At 43.9% G+C, this 27,653-nt stretch overlaps 1 protein-coding gene and 2 long non-coding RNA genes across 3 annotated transcripts in view; 1 reads left to right on the forward strand and 2 right to left on the reverse strand.

Annotated features, from left to right (window-relative positions):
• Window positions 1–1,170: 1,170 nt before the first annotated feature.
• Window positions 1,171–7,946, reverse strand: LOC120370642. The gene is made up of 3 exons (XR_005583855.1): window positions 7,685–7,946; window positions 4,959–5,159; window positions 1,171–2,421 (listed from the first exon to the last, which is right to left on the reverse strand). It is a non-coding gene; the product is annotated as an uncharacterized LOC120370642 (long non-coding RNA).
• Window positions 7,947–12,236: 4,290 nt separating this feature from the next.
• LOC120370885 lies at window positions 12,237–16,770 on the forward strand. The gene is made up of 3 exons (XR_005584035.1): window positions 12,237–12,533; window positions 12,851–13,082; window positions 16,644–16,770. It is a non-coding gene; the product is annotated as an uncharacterized LOC120370885 (long non-coding RNA).
• Window positions 16,771–16,845: 75 nt separating this feature from the next.
• MSX2 (msh homeobox 2) overlaps window positions 16,846–27,653 on the reverse strand; it is a 138,144-nt gene continuing 127,336 nt past the window's right edge. Inside the window, exons 1-2 of the mRNA XM_039486172.1 lie at window positions 21,362–21,962; window positions 16,846–17,292 (exon numbers count right to left, since the gene is read on the reverse strand). Of these exons, the coding sequence (XP_039342106.1) occupies window positions 16,868–17,292; window positions 21,362–21,713 (777 nt within the window). The 5' untranslated portion in view covers window positions 21,714–21,962 and the 3' untranslated portion in view covers window positions 16,846–16,867. Of the gene's footprint in view, window positions 17,293–21,361 lie in introns of the transcript that reaches the window.

Below are 27,653 nucleotides of genomic sequence, written 5' to 3' on the forward strand. Positions count from 1 at the left end.
GTATAGAGTGATCAGGGAAGAAGCAGTGTTAGCTGGATGGAAAATGTTTGCAATGCTCTTTGGTGTATTCAGTTCCCTGATCCCCCAGTGTTTTGCAATCGTGGTCGGCCTGTAATTTTCAGGCACTTTTGGAAACGATGATGAATCATAACATTTCTAAATCTCAAAGAAAAAAGTGTAGGCCTACAGTAGTGTTCCATAGTTAAATATATGTTTGCAGTTCACCATGGAGTGCTGGGTTTAATGAGCAGCTGCAATTTACTTATCTTTTGGATGGATCATTTTAAACGCATGTTGGAAAGTGCCTTTCACCGAACTGCCCATTAGAAGTGAACTACAAAGTAAATGGATTGTGTAGGAAGTATTTCTTATCTTACCACTGGAATACCCTGACTGCTGGGGCTTCTTAGATGAAGAGGTTTTAATGTTTGCAGGGTTTGGGGGGTGGTTCTTTTGTTTGTTTGTTTTTACTAAAATGACATTAACATGTTTTCTTATTTTCTACCTGCCAGTGAAAAGACAAAATAATGATAGACTTAAACAACAACATTCCCAGGGGGTGTATTTTCTGGATGGAAACAAATGGACGCTGATTTACAGAACTGACATTTTAAATAACAGCTTTGATTTAATGTGCAAGCCATTTTACTCCTGGGTATTTAAATGTTATGTTGGACATACATATACTGCATATAATGAGACAAGTAGATGACTTATTCATTTATAGATGGCTCTCCAAGGCTGTCATTGGCACATCGGCAGAGATGTATGAGACTCAGGGGAGGAAATAGGCCCCCCCAGGCTGCCCAGGCCAGCGCGGCCGTTCCCGCCGCCGCGGCCGGGTCCTCTTCTCGCCCTCGGTTCCGCTCGCGCGCGGCGGGTCCCGGAGCCCGGGACAGCGCCCCCTCCGCGAGCGAGGACCCGCGCGGGCACGGCGCGGGCTCCGGCCGGCGCTGCGCCCGCGTGCATGCCCTGCGAGGTCCAGCCGAGCCAGCCGGACAAAGCGCCTCCGCAGTCATGCATGCGTGCGGTCAGGTCCGGTCGCTCTCGTGGGACCCTCCGCAGCGGACTGCCGAAGGCGGAACCGTCCCCAGCCTGCCGCCCCCTAGATTTGGCCGCCCCAGGCAACAGCTTGGTTTGCTGGTGCCTAGAGCCGCCCCTGATGAGACTATTCAAAGATCCAACGACGTTTGGACCATAATTAGTTATTAAATGATTATTCTTGGAGAGTGCTGTGCACTCTTGCCAGGTGCTGAACATCCTCAACCAATAGGAATTGAGGACACTCAGCACCTCGCAGAATAGAGCTCTAAGTGCCAGCTATTTGTTGGCATTTCACCACAATGAAATACTACGGCGGTGCCATCTTTTTTTGTTGTTTTTTTTCCCTCATTCCATTCAGTATATCCAGGCTTTAGTGGCCCTTAATGATGAATGTGCCAAAGGGCTGACGTATTTTGCCTTTGCACTGATGACTGATCAGGTGTCCATTTCCACTGTGTGGGGAAAACCCACCCTTCTCACAACTGGAGCGTGGTTCGATGAAGCGTGGAGCAGCATGTGGTTTCATTTTGGAAAAGGCTCTGAAACACAAAAACCTTGGCAGCATGGTCTGGAGGAATAAGGAGGTTCTGAGTTCTAAGCTCAGCAGTCTCTACTCCCGCTGAGGTCCACACCAAGTGCAGTAAGTAAATATGCTGTCAAAGCCACTACACAGCTATTATTAGCATCCTGTTAAATAACTGTGTTGTTCCACTTATACAGCTGCATGTTTAAAAAGAATTACCAACATCAGTTATTAATTTCCAGGACACCTAAACTACCTGATTACCTCTACATGTACTTGTGTGCACCGAACCTCCAATTAAATAAATAAAGGCAAATGTTCTAGTTATTAGAAGGTTGCCACTTCACTTCCATAGGTGGGTGAGCAGTAAAGTTGCCATCATTAAGAACTTGCATTCATTGTGTAGTTGTTAACCTGGCATGCTCTCTGTGATGGCACCAAAACCAGACACATACTTCAGATGAGAACATGAGATATCTTTTTCTATCTGAACAGTCTTTTGAGTATTAGCTGTTATCCCTGTGACTCATGGACAGTCAAACAACTCCACTATCAAGAGAAACAGCAACAGATCATCTGTGGTTGGATTCGGTAGGATCAATCAAGTTCAAAGTGATACGTACAATGTAGTGACAACAGCAGACTTCAACTAAGCTCACAAGTTCCATCTGATAGATGTTTTGATGCTTCTCCAAGGCTTATATGACCCATTTGGGCTGTAAAATTCATCTAGTCAACTTGCCGAAACAGGTTTCTTCTTGAAATTACCAGTATGATGGGTTTCAGGATGGGGCTGGAAAGACAATGAGAACAAGCCTTCTGCATTGTGCTTTGGGATTTCTGCTTCTAGAACCCTACATTTTAAAAGAAAACAAAATAATAATAGCAAATAACCAAACAACTTTGAGGGGGAAAAAATGGTTTGTGTTTGCTTCCAGTTTTGGGTGAAGGATCATTTTGGGGAAGAGGGAATGGGTGTCTTATTTAATCTAAACTGATTGCCCATCCCCTATGCCAGCCTCTATATTAGTTTTTTCCCCTCACTCCAAAACAGCTTGGTTAGGGCCATTTCTTGATTGGTGAAGTCAGGGTCAATTCTTTCCAGCTGGATTGAATTAAGCCTCTTCCACTTGCTCATCCCCTCAAGCCACGCCCCTTTTCCTCTAGCCTCTCTTCTCCTCATGCTTATATGGCTGCCAGGATTGCTTCCTTTCACCCCCAGCCAAAACATAGCTCCAGGAGGAGCTCATTAATTCACACTAATGATGGGGAATTACTGAATATGGCAAATTAGTGAGAACGGGCTTGATCTAGCCATTATTGGTTGATTTGACCTAGGAAGCTAAGTTGAGCCCCTAAATGAATGAACACAATAAAAAAAGGAAACAATAATACATCAGACCAAACAGATTGTGCTCGTTTTGTTTTGACAGTTATAGTTCAATCTTAATTATTTATGGTGACACTTCATGATGTGCTAGCAAATAAACTGTAGTAAAAGCAAAGAAGTCTTCGTAATATGACAATTCATTACAGGCTCTCAGCTATTAAATCTTTGCTGAGCATGGAGGAGAGACAGAGGTTTTCGTGTGAATGAAGTGTGGACCAATGAGGTTCCACTGTGTATTTATTTAGCTATTTAAAAGAGACTCTCTCTTAAATAGCTAAATACGTGTTACACATTAAAGACAAAAGCTGGTCTTTTGTTTAGTGGGACTCAGGATCAGTTCCCATCTCTGCCACAGATTTTCTATTTCACTTTGTGCAGGTCACTTAGCCTCTCAGTAACTGAGTTCCACATCTGTAAAACAAGGATAACGATATTCCTTTCTCCCTGTACCAACCTCAATGGCCACCTAATCTTGGCTGGGGCCAAGAACAAATACATGATCTTTTATTAGAGTGAAGGCAACAGGTGCACCATTAATTATTTCTAGTATTTTCTCTCGACTTCTAAAGGGCATAACTTAGCTTCCAGTCCACTAGAGAAAACCCTAACAGCACAAAGTCAGAGAACTGCAGGGAGTGACTAACTTAATTTTGTTCCAATACGTGCCCCAAAACACCCTTGGAAACCCATGATCTTGTGATGCTATGAGTAGCTGCAGTTCAGATTCTGCATGTGCCAGATTTACTATCAAGTTAGTGTATTTAACTCTAATAATAAGTAAATAGAGATCCTTTAATTATAATTAACAAATATACATCGGGGTCTATTCTCCTGTTCTTCCCATTAACAGAAGTTATGCACAGAGGAATCATAGAACTGTAGGGCTGGGAGGGACTTTGACAGGCCATCTAACCCTGCCCCCTGCACTGAGGCAGAACCAAGTATAACTAGAATCTTCCTTTACATCTTGCCTCCAGGAGGACGAATGCCGATCACCTCTGGCCTTTGGCGAAGATGCAATGTGTTATCAATTGAGAAGCAATGTGGTAAGAACAAGACTGCAGTGCAGGAAGTCCTGCGTTCTAATCTCACCTCTGCCACTGCGTGGACATGGGCAAGTCCCTTGGAACTAGAACCTGCCCTGGGCTTACTCAGTTGCACAGAGTGGGGGCAAGTAGGAAGGAGTCTCCATTCCCCCTTGTGCAGCCCATATAAGAGCAAGGCAAATGTCCAGTCCCTGTGCTGAGAAGGATTCAAGCAGTGCCTCTTCTCTCCTTCTTCAGAGGCACGTGGCACCCAAAAGGGAGGAGCAGCAAGGAGGTGGGGAGGTGAATCCTATGCACCAGACAGTGAAGCTGGCTATACCTCTGAAGAGGGCATTCAGAAAGGTTGTGCACTGAGAGGTCTGGGAAACATTCTACTTCTCTGAGGCAGAGCAGCACATGCTGCTTTCTCTTGGGTGATGCAGCCCAACAGTACCATTCACTATGGGTTGCACCATGAGTTATTATTATTGATCTGTCTTCTGCCCAGGAGGGTATTCTGGAGAATAGTCTTTTCCTCACCTCCTACCATCCCAGGATCTTACAATCACACAATGTCATATATAAAGCGATGTATGGGGATGTCAGGGTCTCATGACCCCTTTATCATCACCAGTGTAGGTGGCACTCCAAATTATTCTCTCAGCGCATAACACTGTGTTATTGTTTTGGTGCTTTCAATGAAACTAAGTTTTTCCAGACAGCAGTTTCACATCATCCTCACTTTTTACCCTCCCCAGGCCCTTCCAATAACAAAACGTCCTGCCTATTGAATGGGGAAAAACAGTCAGCTTTGGGAAAAGAATGCAACAGAAATAAGGAGATAGCTCTGTGTGTGTGTCTGTAGGCAGAGGTGCTCTGTGGAATGAATCAGATTGGGATTCCCTCCTAGAGTCCCCCCCAAAAAAACCATATCAGGCTCCACCTGCTCATAATGCTAAAGTTAGATGCCACTTACCATAGATTGTTTAGACCTTCAAATATGATTATCTTTTGCTTTGTGCATTTTGATGAGCACTGAAATGGTTAACAGCTTGACATATAAAGTGCACCATTGGGCTTCAGAGTTAGCATTTCATATCGTGAGTAAGAACAGGCCACACCTCTCTCAGACCTATCATTTCAGGCTTCCCATAGATTTGGTCAGGTATCTCTGAATCTGTACACATTGCAAAGATTTTCATAAACATAAGTGCTAGAGACATGACAAACAAAAACAAAACCCTGAAGTTTACTGTTCAGATTGTGATGCATAAGACATAACTGTGAGAGAAAGGCAGCGCTAGCAACCTGGCTGGCTGAGCTGCCCTAAGCTGGCCCAGTCTGACCTAGCATGTGGGAGGAGGAAATGGGTCATGGTCTGCTGTGCCCGCCAAGGACCCATTACTTTTGTAGCAATGGGACAGACAGAAGAGTGGATGCTGCTTCTCACTACAGCATTCTTCATCTTTCCTTCTCTGGACTAGGAAACCGTGGCTCTACCTTGAATAGTTTTGTTTGTCTGCATACTGTTCCAGCCACCTTTTAGCAACATCAAATGTATATACACCTCTACCCTGATATAACGCTGTCCTCAGGAGCCAAAAAATCTTACCGCGTTATAGGTGAAACCGCGTTATATCGAACTTGCTTTGATCCGCCAAAGTGCGCAGCTCCCCCACCCCGGAGCACTGCTTTACCGCGTTATATCTGAATTTGTGTTATATCGGGTGGTGTTATATGGGGGAAGAGGTGTACCTTCAGATTTTCTTTGGAACCGGGGCAAAGCATACAGTCTAACTTTAAAGAAAACACCAAGTAACATACAGTATCAGACCTGAGTTATCACAAATCTTTCCAAAGCTGGAGTAAAGGGGAGAAAGAAAGATGACTCATTACTGGGTATTGGTTGTTTAACTTGCTATTAAAAAAAATGATACATTTTGATCAGCTACATTTTTAAAAAGAAAAGTGGACAAGAGCCTAATGAAAAGCCCATTGAAATGAACGGGACTATTTCCACTGATTTGACTGAGCTTAATCATCAGTCCTTTAAATACACATGACACTGAGGGGGCTTTCTGATTGAAACAGATAAACATCACTGACAGTGGCAGGAGTCAGGCAAGCATGTGTTGTACAAACCCATACCATGCAGCTCTGCCAATGTACCGATTTGACCTGTAATGTTCCTTTTAATCTACAAGGCACAGCCCAAGCCAAACTGATATCAGACAGAGGCAAAGAGTGGGTGAATACTGCAAAGAAAAAAAAATAAAATGGCCCAAATATCCATTTGAAATGTTTAAACATGTTCACTTTAGCTGTATTTGCACCATTTTTTATGTTCACTTTCCACAAATATTCTGTTGCATGAGTTTACTGGCAGGAATGGTCATGTAAATAGCAAACTGTTAAGCGGATATTATGGAATCTTTACAGAAAGCAAATTTTCAAAATAGAAACAGGAGCATTTGGACTCAAAACATGACTATATACCAGCACCTACCCAATCAGGGAGCAGAAATCATACCATTTAACCCATGTGTCCTGTCAAATGTACCCATCACAGCTAGAAGTGTGAATATCCAATACTTGCAATTAACTGCTTATGAATAATCAACATACCAACAATTATTTGTGGAAATTATTTAGTGAAAACTTTTGAATTAGAGCAATGGTGGTAAGCTCTTCCTGGACTATTTCTGAAAGGAGAGGGGCAAAAATAATCAAATAAACTAGTCACAATGAACTATTCACCCAATTCAAATATTACTGAATTCTGCTGTAGTTTTCTGGCATGGGACTTAAGCACCATCTTCAATAAGCTGAGAACCAAGATAAGAAAAGATGCGTAAACATGATTCTAGCTTGGTTTCTTGCACATCTTGGCATGGTTCCCTGCCCCAAGAAAGGTGCAAGGAGAGACCATTAATTCACTGAACCCCCAAGGCCCCTGGTCTAATCATTTGCATTTTAAGGGAACAAGATTATCTGTAAATCACAAGGCTGACATATCCTATCCCAGTGTATTAGGACCTTAGTTCAAAACCCTTCACATTAGAGATCATGTTCCACTTGACTATTCATTTTAGTTATTTTCTGTTGCTCCTTCAACAAAGACAAACTGAAAATAAAGGAGGTTGCAGAATCCTGACAGCAAAAGTGCTGAGGGAGCATTGTTACAAAATGAATAATAATAATAATAATAATAAAAGAAAAAAGCTGCTGCTTAAATCTTGGCCAAGATCTTGCAGGGATTGTCCCAAGTAGCTTTATGCAAATTATAAACCTCTCTCCCATCGGTCACTTGCAAAAGGGTTGTAATAAATACGTTGCAAGTGTGCATGCCACAAGTGCTGTATATCTTTCTGCTTTGTGAATCTTCGAAGTGATTAGATCACTGTCGGTTCCTACCACGTTTAATACAAGAAACAAGGAGAGGAAAGAACCTCAATTTTTACAGTTTAGGACTGTTATTTACTAACATCGGACACCGATTGTGCTTAGCACCTCTGAAAATGTAGATGCACGTAGGGGCCTGAAAAACTTGGTTCAAAAGCTCAGATATTACAATGACAGTGAGATAAAATAGCTCACTTCTACCTTCAAATAAAAGATAAAGATAAAATAGAATGTGAGCTCAGTGGGGCAGGGAGTGTTTTCCTTAGATGTGTGAAGGGTGCCCATAAAATGGAAACTTACTGCTGCTGCTTCTAGGCTCTGTCATAATACAAATATAATTCTAGTTGTTGAAAAGGTCTCCCAGAGAAACACGTGTATCTTGATTTTCCAAGGCTTCTCCTTTACATGCCTCTTCCATTGGTGAGAGGTGTATGTTTAATTATAAAAAGGGTTTCTTGGGTGTAATCTGTTTCCAGTTCAGTTTCTTTGCTGGGTAAATCCCTTAAACGCGTTGTCATTCCTTATTTATTGATTGCAGGTATTTGGGGTTTAATTGAGCAAGTCGGTCGTGGCCCAGGGCAGGAGTGGCGCTACATGAGCAATTAAATCTGATTAGCCAGAGCCCTTTAAGACCCAGCTGGGTGATTGATAACCGAGACCAGCATTCCTCAATTGACTCGCTACATCAAAAAGGAAAAAGGCTTAGCCGAGAAATGCACGGGTCCAACATGAAAAATAGCAATGCAGTTGGGCAGATTAGACTTGTAAAGGAGCTGAACTAAAGGAGAAAGAGAGAGAACAAACCCGATCAGCCCATAAAACAAACCTCGAGGTGTCTCCTCCTTTAAAAGGAGGGGAAAAAAAGCCTTAGCTGTAATTTCCAAGTAAATGACCAGGTTAAAGTGAAACTGAACTATACAAAGAACGAGGTTAGGCAAAGTCTGTTTCGCTCTGTCTTTAACACCCATTATCCCCTGGGAACTGAACTCCATCCATAAAGCTGTCGTCTGTTTGTTAGTGCGTTTGTCTGCTCCATCATTAGATCTTTTGCCCGGTAGTTTAAGAAAATAAACTGGCTGAAAGAACAGAAGTGAGCAACCACCATTTATCAAAGTGATGAATGTGCCAGCTTCCATGTCCCCCTCTTTGCGAGAGTCATTGTCAGGCAGGAGAAGTTATTGATTTTCTAGGGGAGTGTGTGTTTAGACACAGTTCTTTGGCACCTCTGGCTCCTGGTCAATTTCCTCACCGCTTCCTAGTAAATTTCTGAAAGTTCCGCGTGTCACTAGTGGTTAATAAGGGAAAAGAGCTCGTGCCTTCCTCTGTATTTAGTCATACCCCCACATTCTCTTCCTCAGCAGTGGCAGCAGGACACTAGATAGAAGGGGTTGGTTTTTTTTTAAATAGCAAACATCGGAACAGAGAGAGATTTAATTCAGCAACAACGCTCCGCTCTTTTATAAATTGCTGGTCTGATTAAAGTAGCTTTAGTGATTTTCATTCCAAAACGAAGGAGTTAATGTAACCCTTTCGGCCCCAAGGTTTAAGTCTCAGCCCTATATTTTAAACATCTTGGGGCAGATCCCGAGCTGATGTAAATTGTCCAGGCTATGTGATAATTTAGACTGATAAACTTCCCTTGTGCCAGATATAATGAATCCTGCCTTGCACACTGTCCGGTGTTGCCTGCATCCTCTGCTCTAATAAATGGGGACAGAGGGATTTAAGGGGAAAATCAGACTAAAAGAAAAGTCTATGTCACGGATAAGACTTGATCCATCTAGGAAGGGGGATTTAAAGCCTATTTTTTTTATAAGGAACAATTTGCCCTGTTGTTGGGAAGGTTTTTTCCCTTTACAAACTGGAAAAACATAAATATATAGCAACTGTCCCCACTCACCATTATTTTTCTACATTTTGCAAGTGTGACTCGGCTTCCCCACGCGTGATTCTGATGTTGCACAGTGTCTCGTTTTCTTTTGGGCACCTCAGGCCCCACGAGAAGCGGAGCGAGCACGCCTCTTGTATGTGCTGACTTTACACAAGGATCAAAACAGCAGGAAAGCAGAAATCATTGGGGAAGGGAGGAGGGCGTCAGCAGGAGCTGGACTTCTAAAACCCTTCCGCCCCATAGGCTTTAATATTAAAAAACCCCTAGGAGTCTCAGACACTGTATTAATTAGTGCAGCCACCCATGCAAAGTTGGGTTTGGAGCAGCATTCTTTGCCCTGTGTGAAACAGCAACCCTCATAAACAATTGTTAACTTGGCCTATTGCCTCTGGTAAATTACACAGCATTAAAAAATAATGCTTTTCATATTAGGCAGTAATTAAAGGTTGGGACAGCTTTTAAACAAGAGGGGGAGGGGGAATCAAAGAAAATATAAAAATGTTCTTTCAAGAGTTATGGGAGGCTAATAAAGTATGTCTGTTATAGTGCACCACTTCGCCCCCAGCTACAGCCAAACTGGAGCCACTGCAATTGCTTCTCAATAAGATAATGATATTCCTTTCTCTGCTATTAAAAGGCTCCCAGTGCAAACTTAAAATGATTTATTTAATTTAAGAAATTATGAGGTGTAACTTCAAAGCGTAAGCCGTTAGTAATGGAAAACACCAGGTTGTTTAAAATTATAATAATAATTGTTTGGAATACAGTGACATCAAAGTGCTTTCATCACCAAATAAAATATGGCACAGACCCCCAAATCCAGTGGAGTTTATTGAGTAGACTTTTTTGAGTGTTTTTATTATTTCCTTATCAAGAGACATTATTTTAGCAGCTCCTTTTCTCAGCTTTGATGTTTTGACAGTCTTAAATTAATGTTATTGCCTTTTGGGAGGAGGGGCTGGCGGTGGAAGATTATTCCGACTGCTTATTTTTCATTATGACTTTTTTTGTTTTTGTTTTCAAGGACCAGCATGATATTTAACACAGCACCTTGATAGCCCAGTTGAATTGGATTGGCCATTACAAGTCATTAAAAAAAAAAGAAGAAGAAATCTGTTTTCAAGCAAGCCATTACAGGTCTGGGAAAATATTTCTACTTAAAACAAACTTGGAATTGAACTCTGGCATAATCAGTTTAATGAAATGGGCAGCACATATTTTTAAGGAACATATATTTTTTTCTTTACGAGATTCTTGCTTATTCGACTCAAAACGTGGCCATCTAAAAAATACATACAGAACGCTTGCCAGAAAGACCTGCTTTTACAGTGAGACTGTCACAGAACGTTTTAATTTCCTTGAACACTGTTATGAAACATTAATCGACCATATATATTTGAGTCTCTCCTGCCCAAGCAAAGCAGAATTATTCCAACCCCCTTTAAAAATGGCGGTATTTTAAAAATACGTAGCAGTTGCAGCTTTATAGACCGGTATTTCCACTAAAACAGCAGGGACAGAATTGCTGTGGTGTTAAAGAGAGTGAAATATAAGGGATGGAAAGATGTTTATTCCTTTCCTGCAACCAGCTGAGAACTACAGCACGTTGATAGCCAAATGCCCTATGTAAGACGATGGGAAACACACATCGAGGTCTGGGGGGGGGGCGGTATTTGTATTGTGGTGCTGACGTCGAAAGCGAACATAAATTATATTGTAATCCACCTCTTTTGATTTCCGAATGCAAATGGGTGATGTATAGGCTTCTTGAGAACCTTATATATTTCACTTGTAAATGTCACTTCATTCGACATTTTTTGGTACCCTGATCTATAAATGAAGTGAAAACTCATCCTCTGCTCTAGGGACGATGGGAGAAAAAAACTCACAGGCATTACTTTTTGTAGGGGGGATTTCTGCACGCAAATTGTAAGCGTTGGGGATGATGGCTATGGGTTATCTATATGGGTTACTTTTTAAAAATAAACTTGCGCCTTTAAATGATTAGGTTTGTTATTAATAATATGCAAGATGGGAACAATCCCTGGTTGATTTCGTCCTGTTGAGCGGAAAGTTTTTAAAGGCTATGTTAGTCTGGAGGTGAGGGGGGGCATAAATCAGAGATGAGTACACAAGATGGATTAGGGAACGAAATGATAACTTTACTACCATAAAGAATCTGTAAAACTAAGCCTGATTTTCATTTCCCCGGTGTAACTCAATTAATTTCAAAGGAGTTACTCCTGATATTATACCAAGCGTAAGTGAGCTCAGAATTAGGCCCCTCAGAGGCTGGGACCTTATTTTCTCGATGGTTCAGTGCTTCTTCCAACAGCTGAGCTTCCCCGGTAAGGGGGAAAAAACACCACAGCGAGTTTATTCTCGAATTTGGAGTTGTGAGCAAATTTTGCAAGTGTTCACGTGACAAGGTTCCTCTTTACTCTGACCCGCGGGGGGAGCTGAGGGGACTGTGCTTTTTCGATTGTATCTTTTTCTCTTATTTATCATTATGTTTCCATTTTCTGCACAATGCTTGCTTTGTGTGTGTGCCTGCGTGTACATAGGATCCAGAATTCCAGTGCAAACGTATAAAATTCTCAACAGCTATACAGAATTTATTCTGAAAATTAAAATGTCTGTATGTCGAGAGAGAGAGCGCAGACGTGGTTCAGAAATGCAATACATTGAGACAAATACACATTATCTCTCTCCATATATATAAATACGTATAGGTGTGTCTATACCAAGGATATGTGTATGTATGCTATAAAATGCATGATCCAGACGTGCAGTATCATGGCAAGATATATACATTCAGTCCTTTCTTGTCTCTGCAGGACAGAGATGTTGGCCTAATGGAGTCTAACTTGATTTGTTTGGTGATCCTGGCATTCCTTCTCTACTAGCTGTCATTTTATCCTGAAAACAGCCCACGCCTTTACTTTCCTTAAATGAAAATCATCGGTGACTTCCCCACCACTCCCAACTCTTTGTCGTCACAGAGCAGGTGGCCAAGACTGCAAATATTAACTAGTTTCAGCTAAAGAGAACATGTGCTTTATAACCTGTAGTGTAATCCCTAAACGCCTCCTCTTTAAATAACGCACAATGCCTTGGGAGTAAGAAGCCAAGGAGAGGGTCTGTCAGATTTTGTTCTGAGTACTGTACCACCCTGTCAGCCCGAAAGAAACCCTCCTTTCATTTGAGTGGCGGCGTAGGGCTGTAATTAAGATCGGAATCGGGCCCCTTGTTTCCAATGTAAGTGCTTAGCTAGTGTGTTATTTCTCTTCTCCGACGAAAAAAAGTTGACCCTGCTTGGGGCCCGATCCTGACGTCTTGCCAGGCTCTCAAGGCAGGAGCAGGTTCTCTCTCACCATCACCCGAGTTCGGAGCTGTTTCCTAATTTGGGGCCCGATCCCATAATCCCGGGTTTAGTCGCTTGTGCAGCGTTTACTCGCGAGCGTAAGGGCTTGCGGGATCGGGCTAGCGCCAAAGCGGACGATTGAAATAAAACTGTGACACGTGGACTAATAGGCGCCCGGTAGTAACTTAACTTTCCCCCTAATAAAATGCAGGCAAGCCAGGGAAATTCCTGGGCTTGACAAGGAAATGTGACAACATGAAATACAGACTCAACGTGCCTATGGCGTTGGGTAATGAATTCCGTGTCAGAAACCCCTTTCCCCTATAACCGTTTATGTCAACAAATCCAAGGGTGGATTAAAGCCCCAGCCGGGTTCCGCTGCTTCGCCGGCCTGCCTCTCCGTTCACCGAGCTGGAATTTCAAGGATCGGGATAATTTATAAGGTAGCATTTTTATGTTTGTTATTTATTGTTCCAATTATCGTGCACTTAACAAAAAAAAAAGGAACCGGAACAGTTTTCCAGCTCGCTCGTTTCTACTCATCGCACCTGCTTTGTGTCAGAAAATACTTGGAGAGCAGTTTAACTTTGCATTAAAGTAACTCATTAGAGACACACCTCTTGCGAAAGGGGCGGGGGGGGGGAGCTGCATCGCGTTTAATGACAGCGCTCTGATTCCCCTGACGTCTTGTAATTGATTCGGTTACAGATCTGCCCACAGGGCAGCTCCCATTAGGCCGCTGATGAGCAAAGCCTGACACCTCCCTCTAATAAACAGAATACTCCATTAAGCTGGCCTTTCTGAAGGCTTTAATTTGAACACGTTAATAGTGGGAGCAGGGGGAATTGGCCATTCCGCAGCTCGCTCTTAGGAAGTGTCACAGGCCGTCTTGGCTTTGTCATAATAAGGTCGCACCCATGTTTTGGAGGCTTTTCCTTCAACACCCTTGTGTTCTGCCATAAATCTGTAGCCCTTTTAAGGAGCTCTCGTAACACACACAAAGCTCCGGTGCTCAAAGAGTTTCCAGCGAAACGATTTAGACGTAATCCCTGACACACATGATTTATGCTGAAGGTTCAAAATACTGCTGCTTTATTTCCAGCCCGGTTAAAAAAAAACACATTCAGGAACATTTGGGGGCTGTGTAGCGGGGGCGGGGGGGGAGGCTCCTGCAGTTAGAGGGGAGAGAGAGAGAGAGAAGCGGTTGTCTCAAGTTTTTATGTGGCAGTAAATGCTAATTTGAAAAGTCTGCACTGGAGATTGTATTCCTCCAGCTTTGTTCCTTGCATTTGGAGGGGAGGCGGGAAGGAGGCTAAGGCTTTGGGATCTGATCCAAAGTCTACTGGATTCAATGCGAGTCGTTCCACTGAGCTATAGAGATCAGACCCTGGCTCCTGAACCCCTTCCTCGGGTAAAAGTCCCGCTAGTTAGAGCGCGGGGTCCTGATTCCGCCATCAGGGCTTAGTATTATAACTTGGTTTCGGTGACATTTTAGAACTTTGTACCCTTCGTTCTGCAGCCCAGATCCATGTGCCTGATCGTGTCACATTCAGGGCCACATCCTAACAAGGGGCTGCGCTCCCTCACCTCTTACTGGATCGGGTCCTAAATGCACTGAATTCGCAAGGGAGCCAAGAGCCACCAAGAAGGTTGTTTAAAACATTTGGGGCGCTATTGTCCCATCCGTATTCAACATGAACTCTCCCTGCAATGGAAACTAGGGAGAGTCCTGCTTACAAACGTGGGGAAGGGCTCACAGGCCGGAACCAGCGGAGAAACACAACTCTGTACGTTTTTTAAATTTTAAACAGGCATTGCTAGGTAATGGGCATTTCCCTGTCCTTTTATTTTTAAGTAGAAAAGGAAATATATGGCTTAGGATCCTAGCCCCCCCGCCCCCCTCCCTATCGCGAATGCAGGATCGTTCCCTAGCCAAGGAAAAGAACAGATCCCAGGGCAAAATGCATCACTGTGGAGGACAGGCCATCCAAACTATCACGGCTATTTAATATAACATTGTACATACAATTATCTTAGGAAGGACATAGGGTAGCTATTAATCTCCATGACAGCGGAGCTAACTAGTCAGTTTCAGGAACTAAGGGGCAGACACACTATCTGTTCCGAGGGAGTGAGAGATGGATGCTCGCCTTACTAACGGGCGATCATTTCAATGTAGACGGGGCAAATGCATCAAAACGTGTACTAGACTATTTCAGCCCTTCCCTGATGTGTGTGTCTTTTAGATCCACAACCTTCAATCCTTCCCTGTCACTGTCTACAAGGGGAGAATTTACTGGGTTCATTCTCATCTCCCCCTGGGTGTACATCATTGGGAACTCTACTGGAGTCAGGGTTGAATAGACGGATGCCAGCATGAGGGGAATCGGGACCAAGCGCTAACCAAAATAATCTAAATATTACATAAAATATCGTGTAAAGAGAAGAAGCGCCTAGGAAGAGTTATTAAAAACAAGAACTCGCAGGTTAGGCTTTCGATTGTGAATGTTTGGCTCTCAATTTCAACTCTGTGTGCCGCATATCTGGCCCTTTTTCACTTTAAGATTTATGGGGTGGGGGAAACGAATAATAAAGGCAACTTAAAGAGAAGTGCTGATTACTTCTTTGATCGTGACCCAGGACAGACAACCAGAGCGAAAAGTTATCTTTAAATAACTGCGAACACTGACAAACCCAGACACAATTAAACAAGGTTGGTTTTTTTTAATTTAATTCGAAAGAGATAAGAAATAATAAATCTTCAATAAAATATATAAAATTGTACACGGCATCCCTTTCAAAGGGACTTTAATATAATGGGAGTGGAGAAGGGTGGAGGACTGAACTACAGTGGAAGACAACACATCCTGGAGTAGGTCAAAACTTTGTGGCTCTTTTTTTTTTTCACAACATGCTTTTAAAACAAAATGCATCCAGGAGAAGTTCTGCCTTCAGCGATCTGCATCCTCTATAGTAACTTTACCACAAAGTTCAGCGCTAGTAATAATAATAATAAAACAATAATGATTATAAGAAAAAGCCTGGGCCATATCGTGCCATTGGTTTGTAAGCAGAACTCCGCCCGGTGAAATCCAGGAAAGGAGATCAGTTTGCAGAGCAGAGGCATCCTATTGTCCCATATGTTTCTTTTTGGTACCTGAATCTATTGGTGTTTTCAAGAAATGCTTAAGCATGGTTCACTATATTGGCATTCTTAACAAGGTGATTTTTTTTAAAGCACAAATTATTGCAAATAAAAAACAACTCTGCGTTATGGTTTGATAGTCCTTGCACACACACTACTCTGGGGGGGGGGGGAATAGCCCACCTCTTTTCTCCATATCTCCATCGTACGCGTCCACCCCGCCCCCTTCAAATAGCATCATAGAGCCAAGCATACATACACCTGGCTGTAGGTGAAATTATTAAACGCGCAAAGGAAGAAAAGATAAAGACAAAACTCTTTGCCTATAGCCCTCTCTGTGCGTCTCCGCTCCCCCACAGTGCTTTGAAAAAAAATATTTAAGCGAGTTCTACAAAAAAGGGGAGGAGGGAATAAATGAACCGATAATGGGGTGGGTAAAGTTATTATAGACTTTACTCATTTAGGGGCCCGATCCTGCGGTCCAGGAATGCTCTTTGTTGCTTGGGCGCAGGGTGGCCCCGTTTGAAAATGCAGGAACTTGCTGCCTTTGGCCTCAGTCTGACTCTACTGGGGTCTACTTCCTATTTACAGTGAGTCTCTGTCTTCTAAGGTTTGTTTTAAAAACAAAACTCGATGATACCTTTCATCTCCTAAATGTTAAGTGACAAGACTTAAGATTCAGTTTGGGGAAGGAACCACTCCTACTTTAAAACAGGTCTTGGGCCTCCTAGGAAGGGGATAAGGAAACTATGCCTTGAAAATACAGGATTTATTGTTTACCGATTCCTGTGTCCCGTGTGCAGTATATAAAGAGAACTATATTGGTTTAATTGGATATGTTTTTACATTTTTCTTTCAGGGTCAGAGTCTGATTGCTCAGATCAAGCTGAGAGGGGACCCTGGCTGCCTTCCCAACCTGTAGCTTACAGGCTGCTTTACTTTTCTAATGCAAACTCCTATACACTTGATATGGCACATAGAAGCCGGCAGAAACAATGACCAGAACTGGTTTTCTAGTGCGTTCTCGCAGTGGACAAGATCCGCCAGGAAGTCTATATCGCCGTTGCTTTCCTTTTGATCTTCTTAAGACAAGTGGTACATGCTATATCCGACAGGAGTAGCATAGAGTCCTACAGGTGGGATGGGAAGCACAGGTCTGTGAAAAGGATAAGATGGTCCATACAGTGAGGCCGCCTGGATGGGAGAGTTGATGGGGAAAGGTAGACTGAACCCAGAAGGCAACATGGGCTTTGCTGCCATTTTTAGCTTCTCTAACTCGGCCTCCTGCAGTCTCTTGGCCTTGGCCCTCCGGTTCTGGAACCAGATTTTGACCTGGGTCTCTGTGAGGTTGAGAGAGCTGGAGAATTCTGCTCTTTCTGCGATGGACAGATATTGTTTCTGGCGGAATTTGCGCTCCAAAGCCAGCAGCTGGGAAGTGGTGAAAGGGGTTCTGGGCTTCCTGTTAGTCTTGTGCTTCCTCAGTGTGCATGCGGTGGGACTCAGATGTCCTGGAAGGAAAGAAAAGGCCAGTTAAAAAAAAAAAAGGAGGAGGAATGCTTAAGAAAAAAAAGGGGGGGGGGGGAGAAAACGAAGCTTGAGAGTATGTTTGGGATTTGTTTCATTCGCACCCTCCTGGAGATAACCCCCAAATATGAAGTACTAAGAACATGATTTATAAGCGGTGCTTGAACTCATTGCTGCCTGGGTCGTGGGCTGTTTTATGGAGAAATCCCGGCCCCATTTTCCATAAGGCAGGTAGAGAATCCCCCTTCCCCATAAGCCTTTAAGTGACAAAATCAACAAAAAGGAAACAACGTGTGAGGACATCACGGGGTCCGACCACATAAATGCAGAGCACAGCGCAAACGTCTTAATAGCTTCGCTGAGCAAGAATTCCTAGGACCCTCTGTGTACACCGAAGTGTAACGTGTTATACAAGAAATACGTCCCCAGAAGTAAAATCTCTAGCAAGGGGCAGAAATAAATCCCCCATCATCACCACTCTCCAGGGATTTTTCCATTTTGGGCCAAACCCTTCAGTCCTAGTAGGCCTTTTGCCTGAGAGCTATAGAATGGGATCTGATCATATTCGTTGTGTTGGCTGACAGTGGGTGACCAGATGTCCCGATTTTATAGGGACAGTCCTGACATTTGGGGCTTTTTCTTATATAGGCACCTATTACCCCCCCACCCCACCCCCGTCAGGATTTTTCACACTTGCTGTCTGGTCACCCTGACACCTCTACCTGCTTCCACTGAAATGGGGGGTGGGAATTGGGCAGTTTTATTACTTTTAGATTATTCACAGCCCCTCTCACTCTGCCCCCCCCCACAAACAATGAAAGAAAAGCACAGGAAGGAAAGAAGGCGAGTCCTTTTTCAACGTGTAGCTTTTATGGCATAGGCTAATTAAAAACCCCGTATAACTGCAGCATCTCTGGCCAATGCGAGATGTGGAATGTGTTACCTATCGTGTTCCATCGTAATCCGGGCCACATCATTTACATTGTCACTGATTTTTCTTAGAACACTTTGCATTTCAGTAATAACCTTTTGGGTTGAAAAGAATGACTAAGATGTGAGCAACCTGAAAACCTGGGACGCTTAATTGGCTTTAAATCGAAGTATTTAACAGGGAGCTCGTTCTTCAGTGCGATATCGAAAATGAGAACCTGCCCTAAATGGCTGGTGCATTTTAGACACATTTTTTGGCCCTATTTCATACACACTTGTCAGTGTTTGCGCACTCTGGTTGTTAATATATTTTTCCTTTGCCTCTTGCAATTTGTTTCAAAGGACGTTTTGAATTTTAAAATAGACTGGGCGATGAGTTTGAAATGCGTGTGTTGCAAAACAACCCCCCAAACTGTTCAACGTTTGAAAACGAAAAAGTAGAGGAAGGAAAGGATTGCCCAAAATAAAAGTCAACCTTAAATTCTTAATCCCTGGTCTGTCTACTGAAGAATTGGGGGCATTTTCATAACTATGCAGCCAGTGTGGGTATTTCGTGCAGTCCCAGAACTTCCTAAAACAACACAGTAAACATGGAATTGCTACGCTTAATACACTCCATTAGGGCTCATCTTAAAATGAAATTATGATTAGATGTTCCTATGAATTTGCTTCTTAGGAAAGATCTCCAAAGCCATGGTTAGACAAGGGGCTTGATACTTACGCCTTTTCCCTCCTTACAAAACATGTGAAGACTAAGAGGGTGGATGAAGGGTTTATCTCGAAATTGCAAACACAGAAATCAAAAGCAAATCTTCAAATGGCACCAGGAACTGGCCCAACTCAAGATTTCTGCTAAATGTGTATATGTGGGGGGGGGCGGGGCGGGGAGACTTTTGACCTCATATAAGTACTTATTTTTTTAATAAAATCCCAATCAAAGGTTTACTGCCAAATATCTGCAAACTTTAACCTATGTATCTTTCATCATTTCGGCATCCTTTCGGCATCCTTTCAAAGAAGTCACCTGAGTGTAGCGGTGATAATAAACAGAGCACTAGAACACATTTCACTGTCTTTACTGTGGATAGTCTATGGTATTTGGTGAAATGGCTTATTTTAAAGGTATCACTTGTGCTTTTCACTAGATTTTCTGGCAAATCCTTGACACAGTCATCACCTGACTGCGTAATGCTACCGGTGTCAAAGAAACCAACCATGTAGTTTAAGCTACTCCTCTCTGGTCCCACTGATCACTCCCCCAACCAACTTTAAAATAACCTCTTTTAAATGCCAAGAGTGTGCAGGGAGATGATCTATATCATCTCTTGTAAGAACCCAGACAAAGTCACTGACCTACAGACAACCCTCTAAGACTTATCTAGTGTCGGGAGTCAGTAGTTATTTGACAGGGATAAGAGAGACTGAAGAGAAAGGGAACCCTCACTAATAAGGGTAGCAATCTCCAATTTTCATCTTGGCTTAAGCCTTATTTTACCAAAACCTAGGACCCTCGTGCAGGCAAAATTTCACGGAATAGTGAATTCCGTGAAAAGCCATGAATCTTTCTAAAGCCCAGCATGTACTTTCTGTGACATGTTAAAGTTATAGAATATTGTGACCTCTGAATCATTGGCAATTTTTAATAAAGCGAGAAAAAAAGCTGGGAGCTCAGTGAATCTACGATCGTGGAAAAGAGACATGTGGAGGGGTGTCTAGGTAAAAACGTTAGGCCTTGTCTATTTCCAGGTTATAATTTGTTAGAAGCTGTATGCTATAACTAGTAAAATATAGAAAGAGCAACACACACACAAAAAGCGTTCTAGGAGTTTTGTTTAAGGTATTTTCATACCTTTCCCTAGCAAACCTGGGATACATAAAGATTGGGAGACTTTTTCTACACAAGAATGACGCAGGAGTATTAGTTTTTTCCCCTTTTACACTGTTCTGTCTGTTGTCACACAATCTCTTCCGAACCTCCCAGACATCAGATTAATTTGGGGGATCAAAGAAAACTGAAGCTCCGAAAGTCAAGGAAAATACACAGGTACCGGAAAGGTGAAAGCTATAGCTTTGCTAAAACTTTCTTTTCGTGAGACTACATTACAAACCGAACTTCTCCTCCAAGATAGTTAGACTAAGCAGATCACATCTGTTGGTGAAGCAGTTATTAGATCAAAGCAAAGCAGCCCATTTTAATTTTTAACCCAAGCTCGAGGTGTATAGATCGATCTATTATTACAGGTGCGTAACACCATTGGCTACTCTTTATGTGGGAAAGTGCGGAGCTGCATGGCCATTTAAAATATATTTTTGTCATACTAGGTCAGCTATATTCCTGAATTTAAAAAGGGGCCAGAACACTAACTCTAGTGATGTGATCTAAGCGGGCTAGCTGCGAAGTTCAATGGCGAAATGCAGTGTCCACACACTGTTGTATAGCGACAGACGGAATTCCGCTCTGAAGAACTCGCCTCACCGAAGCCAGCCGCATGGCTTTACGCGCATTACTAGCCTGCGGATCGTGTGTCATTGGGGGGTGTATGTGTGTGGAAACACCTCTAGTGAGCCTGGGGAGCGGATCCCGAAGACATGACAGAGTCCTCCCCAGTTTCACACACTTTAGGGCACTTAGCGGAGCCAGCTCGGATGGGTTCATTCATGCGCACAGTGCCAAACGAAGCGCTCAGGGAGCCAGTATCATACATAACAACTCTGGAATTCTCCTTGGAAGCCACGCTCCGTCCAGTTCAATTTGCGATCTGCTTTGAAAATCTCTACTGACAAATGCGGTATCTGGGAAATTGCTGCGGGGCTCCGGATCTTCACTTATACAAAAAGCATCTAGCCAGCCACCCTCCATCCAAATCTTACCGCTCAGAGACTCGTTCTTGGACGTGAAGGAATAGATTAAATCAGGAAATAGCAGCCAGTTAGTTCCTAAAGGCAGAGTCAGCGCCCTCCCTGGAAGCTACGCGGTCATAGATCTGGTTTCATGCCCCAATACAGACCCTTCTCCCACGCGCACGACTCAGCCCCCAGACGCGGCATTTCTTACTTAGACAACCCCCATCTGTTCTATTTAGCCCCGCTAGTGTCAGAGCCCCAGCTCCGGGCAGCACTCACTTGGTGGAGGGGAATATCTCCCGGCCTCTTGAATCCAGGAGCTGCCGTCTTCGGAATTCTCCGATTTCACCGACGAGGTTTCCAAGGTTTTTGTAAGCCCCCCGGGGCTGTGAGCTTCCCTGGAGCCGTGCCCTGGCAGCAGCAGGTTCCTGGAGGTGCCCAGGCCAGCTCCTTCCATGCCTCCCCCGCCGGGGGTGAGGGGCACCTCTTTGGAGGGCTTTTTGTCGGACATGAGCGCTTCCACGCTGAAAGGCAAACTGGAGACTTTGATTTTGTGATGATCCTCGGCACCAGGTGCTGGGCCCTCTTCATCCGAGGAGAAAACCTCCTTCGTCTTGGAAGGAGAAGACATCGCCGCGCACCCCCACCGATCCCTGTGCACTGCGCCTGGCACACACACACACACACACAGCTCTGCTCCCGTATGCCTCCGACTCCGTGCGGCTCCTACTACTCACTGCTCAGGGACCCGCCAGCTCCAGCCACTCAGCAATTTCCCACCCCCCTCCTGCTTCTTTTTTTGGGTGCTCAGTTGTTTCCTCCTTTGGGAAGTTGAGTCAACTCAGCCGAGCCAATCAGAGCAGACCTGGAGGATGACGCGAAGATGGCGCTCTTCTGATTGGTTCTGAGAGGCTTCCCCCCTCCCTTTAAAAAAAATAAATTCGGAGTTAATGACATGGGCAGCAAACGGAGCTGCGTTATTAAGGAGCCTTCCAGGGCTATAATCATGCCAAAGCAGGAAAAGTCAGTAAGGTAATTAAGGCAGGTTACATGAAGAGGATTCTAAGATTCCAGATTTTTCTCTTTTAAACCCCCTCCCTCCCCATTTTAAACACTCCTTTTCTCTAGTTTGTGGCATAACTGTTACCCACTTCCAATCACATCCCAGGTGGTTTTGTCTGACACGGAAACATGTGACATCTGAACACCTCCAGTCACCGCCACTTTTACCCGTGGCTCGGGCAGGGCACCAGCGATCCTTGTCTCCCGAGCCTTATTTGTGAATTTCTGCTATTTAGTCTTTTGTCAAAATACACACACGAGACTACGGGAAATTACACGTGCCTCGCCCCTTTTTTGCTGCTCCGCCAGCACCTCCGAACGCTACAAAACACGCTTTGGAGAATTAAAAGAATAATGTGATTTGCAAATTCGTGCGGTTCCGTTCGGATCCAGTGCCAGTGAGGTTCGAAGGGGTAAACATTTGTTCAGTGCTCCCGTACCTCAGAGGGGAGAATTCCCTATAGCCTGGCAAGGACAAATACATCAACGTATAATCTTAATAGCTGGAACATTTTTCACTACAAATGCACCTTTGCTCTATTTCTTAGTGCAAAGACACACGCCAGTTAAAACCACGCTACAACGGTGGGATTTGTAATGATGATTTTGCTCACATAAATCGCACGCGGACAATGATGATGAATAAATGTGGTTCTAATAAGCATGGGACATGATTCTGCAGTCCTCCGTTTGCAAACATACCGACGTAGTTTTAGGGGGGGGGGGATTCTGCCTCTTTTTTACTCCTTTAGTGTGAATAAGAGTGTGTTAATTAAAAGCATTTCTTTCAATCGCCTTGCGGATAAAAGCAAATACATTTTCTTCATAACGAGTGTAATTTCATCATGATAATTATTTAATTACATGCTGGCAACTATGGCTATTAAAACGCTCAGAAAAATTGAAGCTTAAAATATAGGCGGGGGCAGTTAAACCTAACACAAACCCTGAACAAGTGACGAGTCTATATTTATTTATTTGATGATTGATTCCGCCCAGATTTCCACCGACTGTAGAAGGAGCATAGGGGTGGGGGTGGGGTACAGGATCGGGACCTGCCAAAGCAAAACTAGATTGCAGAGTTGTTGTTTTAAAAGGCGGTTTTATTTTTGACACTAACTGGTTAGTGGTATTAGTTCCCTCGACCCATTGCCTCTCAATAGGGTGAGAGCTTTTACCCCTTTCTTATTAATATCCCAGACAGTTACAACCACTTGGTCTTGACCTTGGTTTCTGGCGCCTATGTGCTATGTACCTTGTGTTGGTCTATATGAGAGAGCACTCTTCTCCGAGCGGTATCCGGGGCTTGATCCTGTAGCTGTTATTCAGGCAAGAGGCATTTTGAGTAAGGACAGCAAAAGATTATGTCCCTTGTCTGGACTGGCCTAGATTAGCTCCCTTCTCTGTCTCCCAACTGGGAGCTGCCAGTCCTCAGAAAGGGAATCGAATCGAACGTTTTAAATGAAACTAAACCCAAGTTATTTAAAGGGCTATATAGTGAAAAAACAAGCCCCCTTGGGTTAAAAATTATTCCTAGTTTGCCACTTCAGATATTCTAGCCCATTAGCCACCTTTCCAGCTCTTGAGACGGTAGCTGTTAATCGTTCCCCTAAATTCCAGTCAGCATCTGTAAAATATACACTGCATTCAGATCGACTGAGCAGCAATACATGGACGGTCTTTCCTCTCTACACACAATCCTCATAGGCACATCTTCAACAAAGATCTAGTTTATAACACCAAAATCAGGGTGTTTCGAATTAAGCCATAGACAGTTTCAGCAACTATAAAAAGAGGCAGAGCACTGAAGAAGCTTTCAGATGGATTAATAATAGGTTGGAATTATTATTATTTGCCACTTCAGTAAACAGCACACGTGATCCATGGTCATTTTCTCATTAAGTTAAACCACAGGTTACACAGTGTGTAGAGAATGGGTTGGAGAGCAATTTAAATTACATACTGTGACTTCCTATTTATGGTCTTGCAAACCATCCTGCTGCAGTTCGTCTACTTCGTATCTCCTCTTACCCCTCCCCCCCCCGTTCCCTGCATCATGACAAGTAAATGAGAATTAATGAAAATAATGAAACAATGTGTGTCTAGGGAACAATGAAGCGCCGGTGTAAACCATTGTCGATTGGCTTAAATGCTACAGATAATTATACCGTATTCACAAAGTCACTGCACCTTCCAACTACCCATAAAGAAAGAATGCTTGCTGGGGGGTAGGTCAGGGTGACACTGTTTCTAGAATCGAGAACACTGGGTGTATTTCTTCAGCTGGACAGAATATTCTATTCGAATTCCTTTCACTGCTGCATTGCTGTGGCCCGTACGTGATCTCACAAGCGTGGTCGTGTGTGTGTTTGATGTGCATTATTTGGATTGTATCCCCTTTGGGGCAGCAAACATGCCTGTATACATGTTTGTATAGCACACTGTACATTTAAGACTTGGTTTCATAAATGTCTCACAACACTGGGTCGGTTGCTGCTATTCGAGTTTAACTCTTTTGTAGTGGATGATATTCGCTACCCATTTAGTATCACTTTGGGTTAGCAAAGCCTTCCTGAACCCATCCCCGATGTTCTGCCAAGGTAAATAGTCTGGCTGGATAATTCTAAGCCTATGGTTGTTCGCAAACTGTTCGTTTAGACATTTCATTATTTGTATGATTGTTTATTTCAGTCACAGGGGTTCGTTTCTGCAACCCGACTAGATGCCTGCATCTTTTAAGATAGGAGACGAGGAGGACTAACTGCCTAGGACAGAATTTGGGATTTGCGACCATTTTCAGGAATGCTAGGTGACTGTCCAGCTTCTGGTCAAATCATGGATAATACAACCCCAGGAGCCACTGCGAACCCAAATAAACTCCCCTTTCATTCCGGAAAATAATCACAAGCCCATTTATTTGACTATTCGCCCAGCTCTCGCTGGGATCAAAGAAACCCGACAACCTGTCTCAGCTGTATCATTTCCTTTCCCCAGAGACACAAGTCACATCTCCTGATCCCCAAGCAAATGTCACGAACCTTTGCTCTAGAAAGGAGAATTTGGGGGTGGGGGTGGGGTTGCCCGCTAAACCTCTGCTTGTGCCTTAAAGGCTCTGGGGCTGCCTTTGGCTTGCCGTACCCGCGCCTAGGTATCCGAAAGCCTGGGCTCGGAGATCCCAGAAAAGGACAGGGACCCTGCCAGGGCCAGGGGCACCTTCCCACTCCAAGGATGGATGGAAGAGTTCTGGAGGGGAGACTGGGAGTGAACAACCCTTAGACACGCAGCAACAATCCCACGGGCTGCAGAGGAGTTCGCACCAGCTAAGCCGTCTGGGGCTTAACATAACCTGTCTCCACGCTCCGACACGAGGTTCAGCTCTCCCCTCTCATCACTTATTCTCCTGCACCAGCTGGGAAGGGTGTGCCTGGGCCCTGGGACTTAGCCTCCAGAGTGAGGCAGGGAGGGGGAGAGCAAAAAGGAGGGGGAGGGGGGGAGAGACGTTGCAGACAAACTGAGGCTGTTTGAAGGCGCCAGGAGCGGAGAGATGAAAGGGAAGCTCCTGGGGGAAGTGCTGTGCAGTTTGACCGGCTCCAGCAGCAACAGCAGCGACTGCCTGTCCCAGTCAGACCCGCCCCGCCACCCCCTCCAGCCCCCCGTCTACCCTGGGGCAGCTGCCTGCCCACTGAGCTTGCCTTCGTGTCTGTTGTTCCGGCCAGGGGAGAGGAGGAGGAAGCCAGCAGCAGGATCAACAACATCATAATGACTGTATCAATATTGTCATCAGCCTTATTAAGAACATCAGTGACAGTCATTATTTTATTATTGTCCCGAACGATAATTAATAAGAAATATGTGAACGCCCAGTTCCTCCGCCTAACTCAGATTTCCCTGTCAAGTGTTTGGCAGGACCGGGCCCGATTCTGATCTGGTTTACACCAGGAACAACTCCATCCACATCACTGGAGCTAGACTAGTGGAAGCGGGGATAGAATCAGGCCCAGTTTGTGTTCCATGAAATTGGGTTTCCTCTTTGTACAGCAGATAATCAGTCACGAAAACAGTCGTTGCATTAATAATCACGTAGGTCTAGGGCATTTGCAAACGAATTCAAGCTAATGTCATTTACAAGCAGTTTGTTTGCATTATTGTGAAAGGACTGAACACTTCTGCTACGTTGTTAGACGCTAGTGACTTCCCTCGGCCCACAAAAATCCCCTTTCAGATATTTTGACTAGATCTCATTACAAAGACAGATTTTAAAACAAGGCATTGTGCAGCTGGCAAGTGAAAAAAATTGGGGGAAATGCTGCACGTTAAAAAAGTTTATTTAAGAGGCTAAAGCATAAACTCTGATTGGAAAGAAAGGAACTAAAATGGGCTCAGACTTGCACACAGTGGAAACGTTACCTCCAATTAGGTGTATGCAGATGCAAGCCTTTAATTTGTCAGATGTCTGAGATCTTCCTCTTATCATCCCCCTTGCCAAGGGAGAACTGAAGCCAGCAGAAAGGCGTTTGAATTCTAGCTCACGTGCCTTTATCTTCAGACACCGAAAAAGGAATGAAAAACATCACAGCCTCGGAGCTGGTTACCAACACAGGAGCCTATAGATGCGTTTTCAAAGCCGTTCTTGTTAGGACTACGTTTCTGAAGCCCCGAGTGTCAGAGAGTGGGTGTCGAACATCCCACTCGGAAGGTGGAAACCCCCTGCTAATGTTCTGTTCTTGTTTCCCGTCCAGCTACGGAAATGTGTCTAAAAGCCGCCCTACCCTTTGCTCTGAGTACGTACATTAGGGCCCAGATCTTGCTCTCTCCAGTTCAAGTCTACGGCAAAGCCGCAGTCGTGCAGGATCGGGCTCTGCATGTGTTGGGAACGAGCATGCCCAGGGAGGTGCTTTGCAGACCCAAACCACTGAGAATCGCTAATGAACATAAAAGCTGAATGAGTAAAGAAGAGGTTCTAATAAATTCGATCCTTTAGATCTCGAATCCAGTGCAGTCCTTTGCTACAATTACTCCCTGGGTCTGTCCTCTGACCATGTTATCAGTGACTGCCAGTAGTCAGAAATGACATTCATTGTCTATCGAACGGTGTTACTGCATAATAATAACCTTTTTGATAAGAGATTCTCCCTCCCGCTCGCAAAGGTAAATTTTCTCCGAAGAGGTATATTTACAACGAGATATGCATTTTCTATTTGGCAAGAGTCAGGCGATAGCTTCTTTTTAGAGATCAGGCGTCTGGTTCCTGAAACCTGCCGACAATTTTTTGCCCTTAAGGACGGCAAACGATTTTTTTTCAGGGTAATGGCTTTAAAAATAAATAAAAGGGAAACCTTCAAGGGGGGGGGGGAGAGAGACACACTATTTGTTAGGTAATAGTAAAGCGAGAGAAGTCATAAAACGGATCGGTGGAAAGAGATGAAGATTTTGTTTTCAGATGCTCTATTTCTCACTGCTATGGATAATAATATTAATCACAGTCTTAATTGCGCGTTTGCTTCCCACT

Source organism: Mauremys reevesii, linkage group 8 (genome assembly GCF_016161935.1).
Source record: "Mauremys reevesii isolate NIE-2019 linkage group 8, ASM1616193v1, whole genome shotgun sequence".
Taxonomy (NCBI): Eukaryota; Metazoa; Chordata; order Testudines; family Geoemydidae; genus Mauremys; species Mauremys reevesii.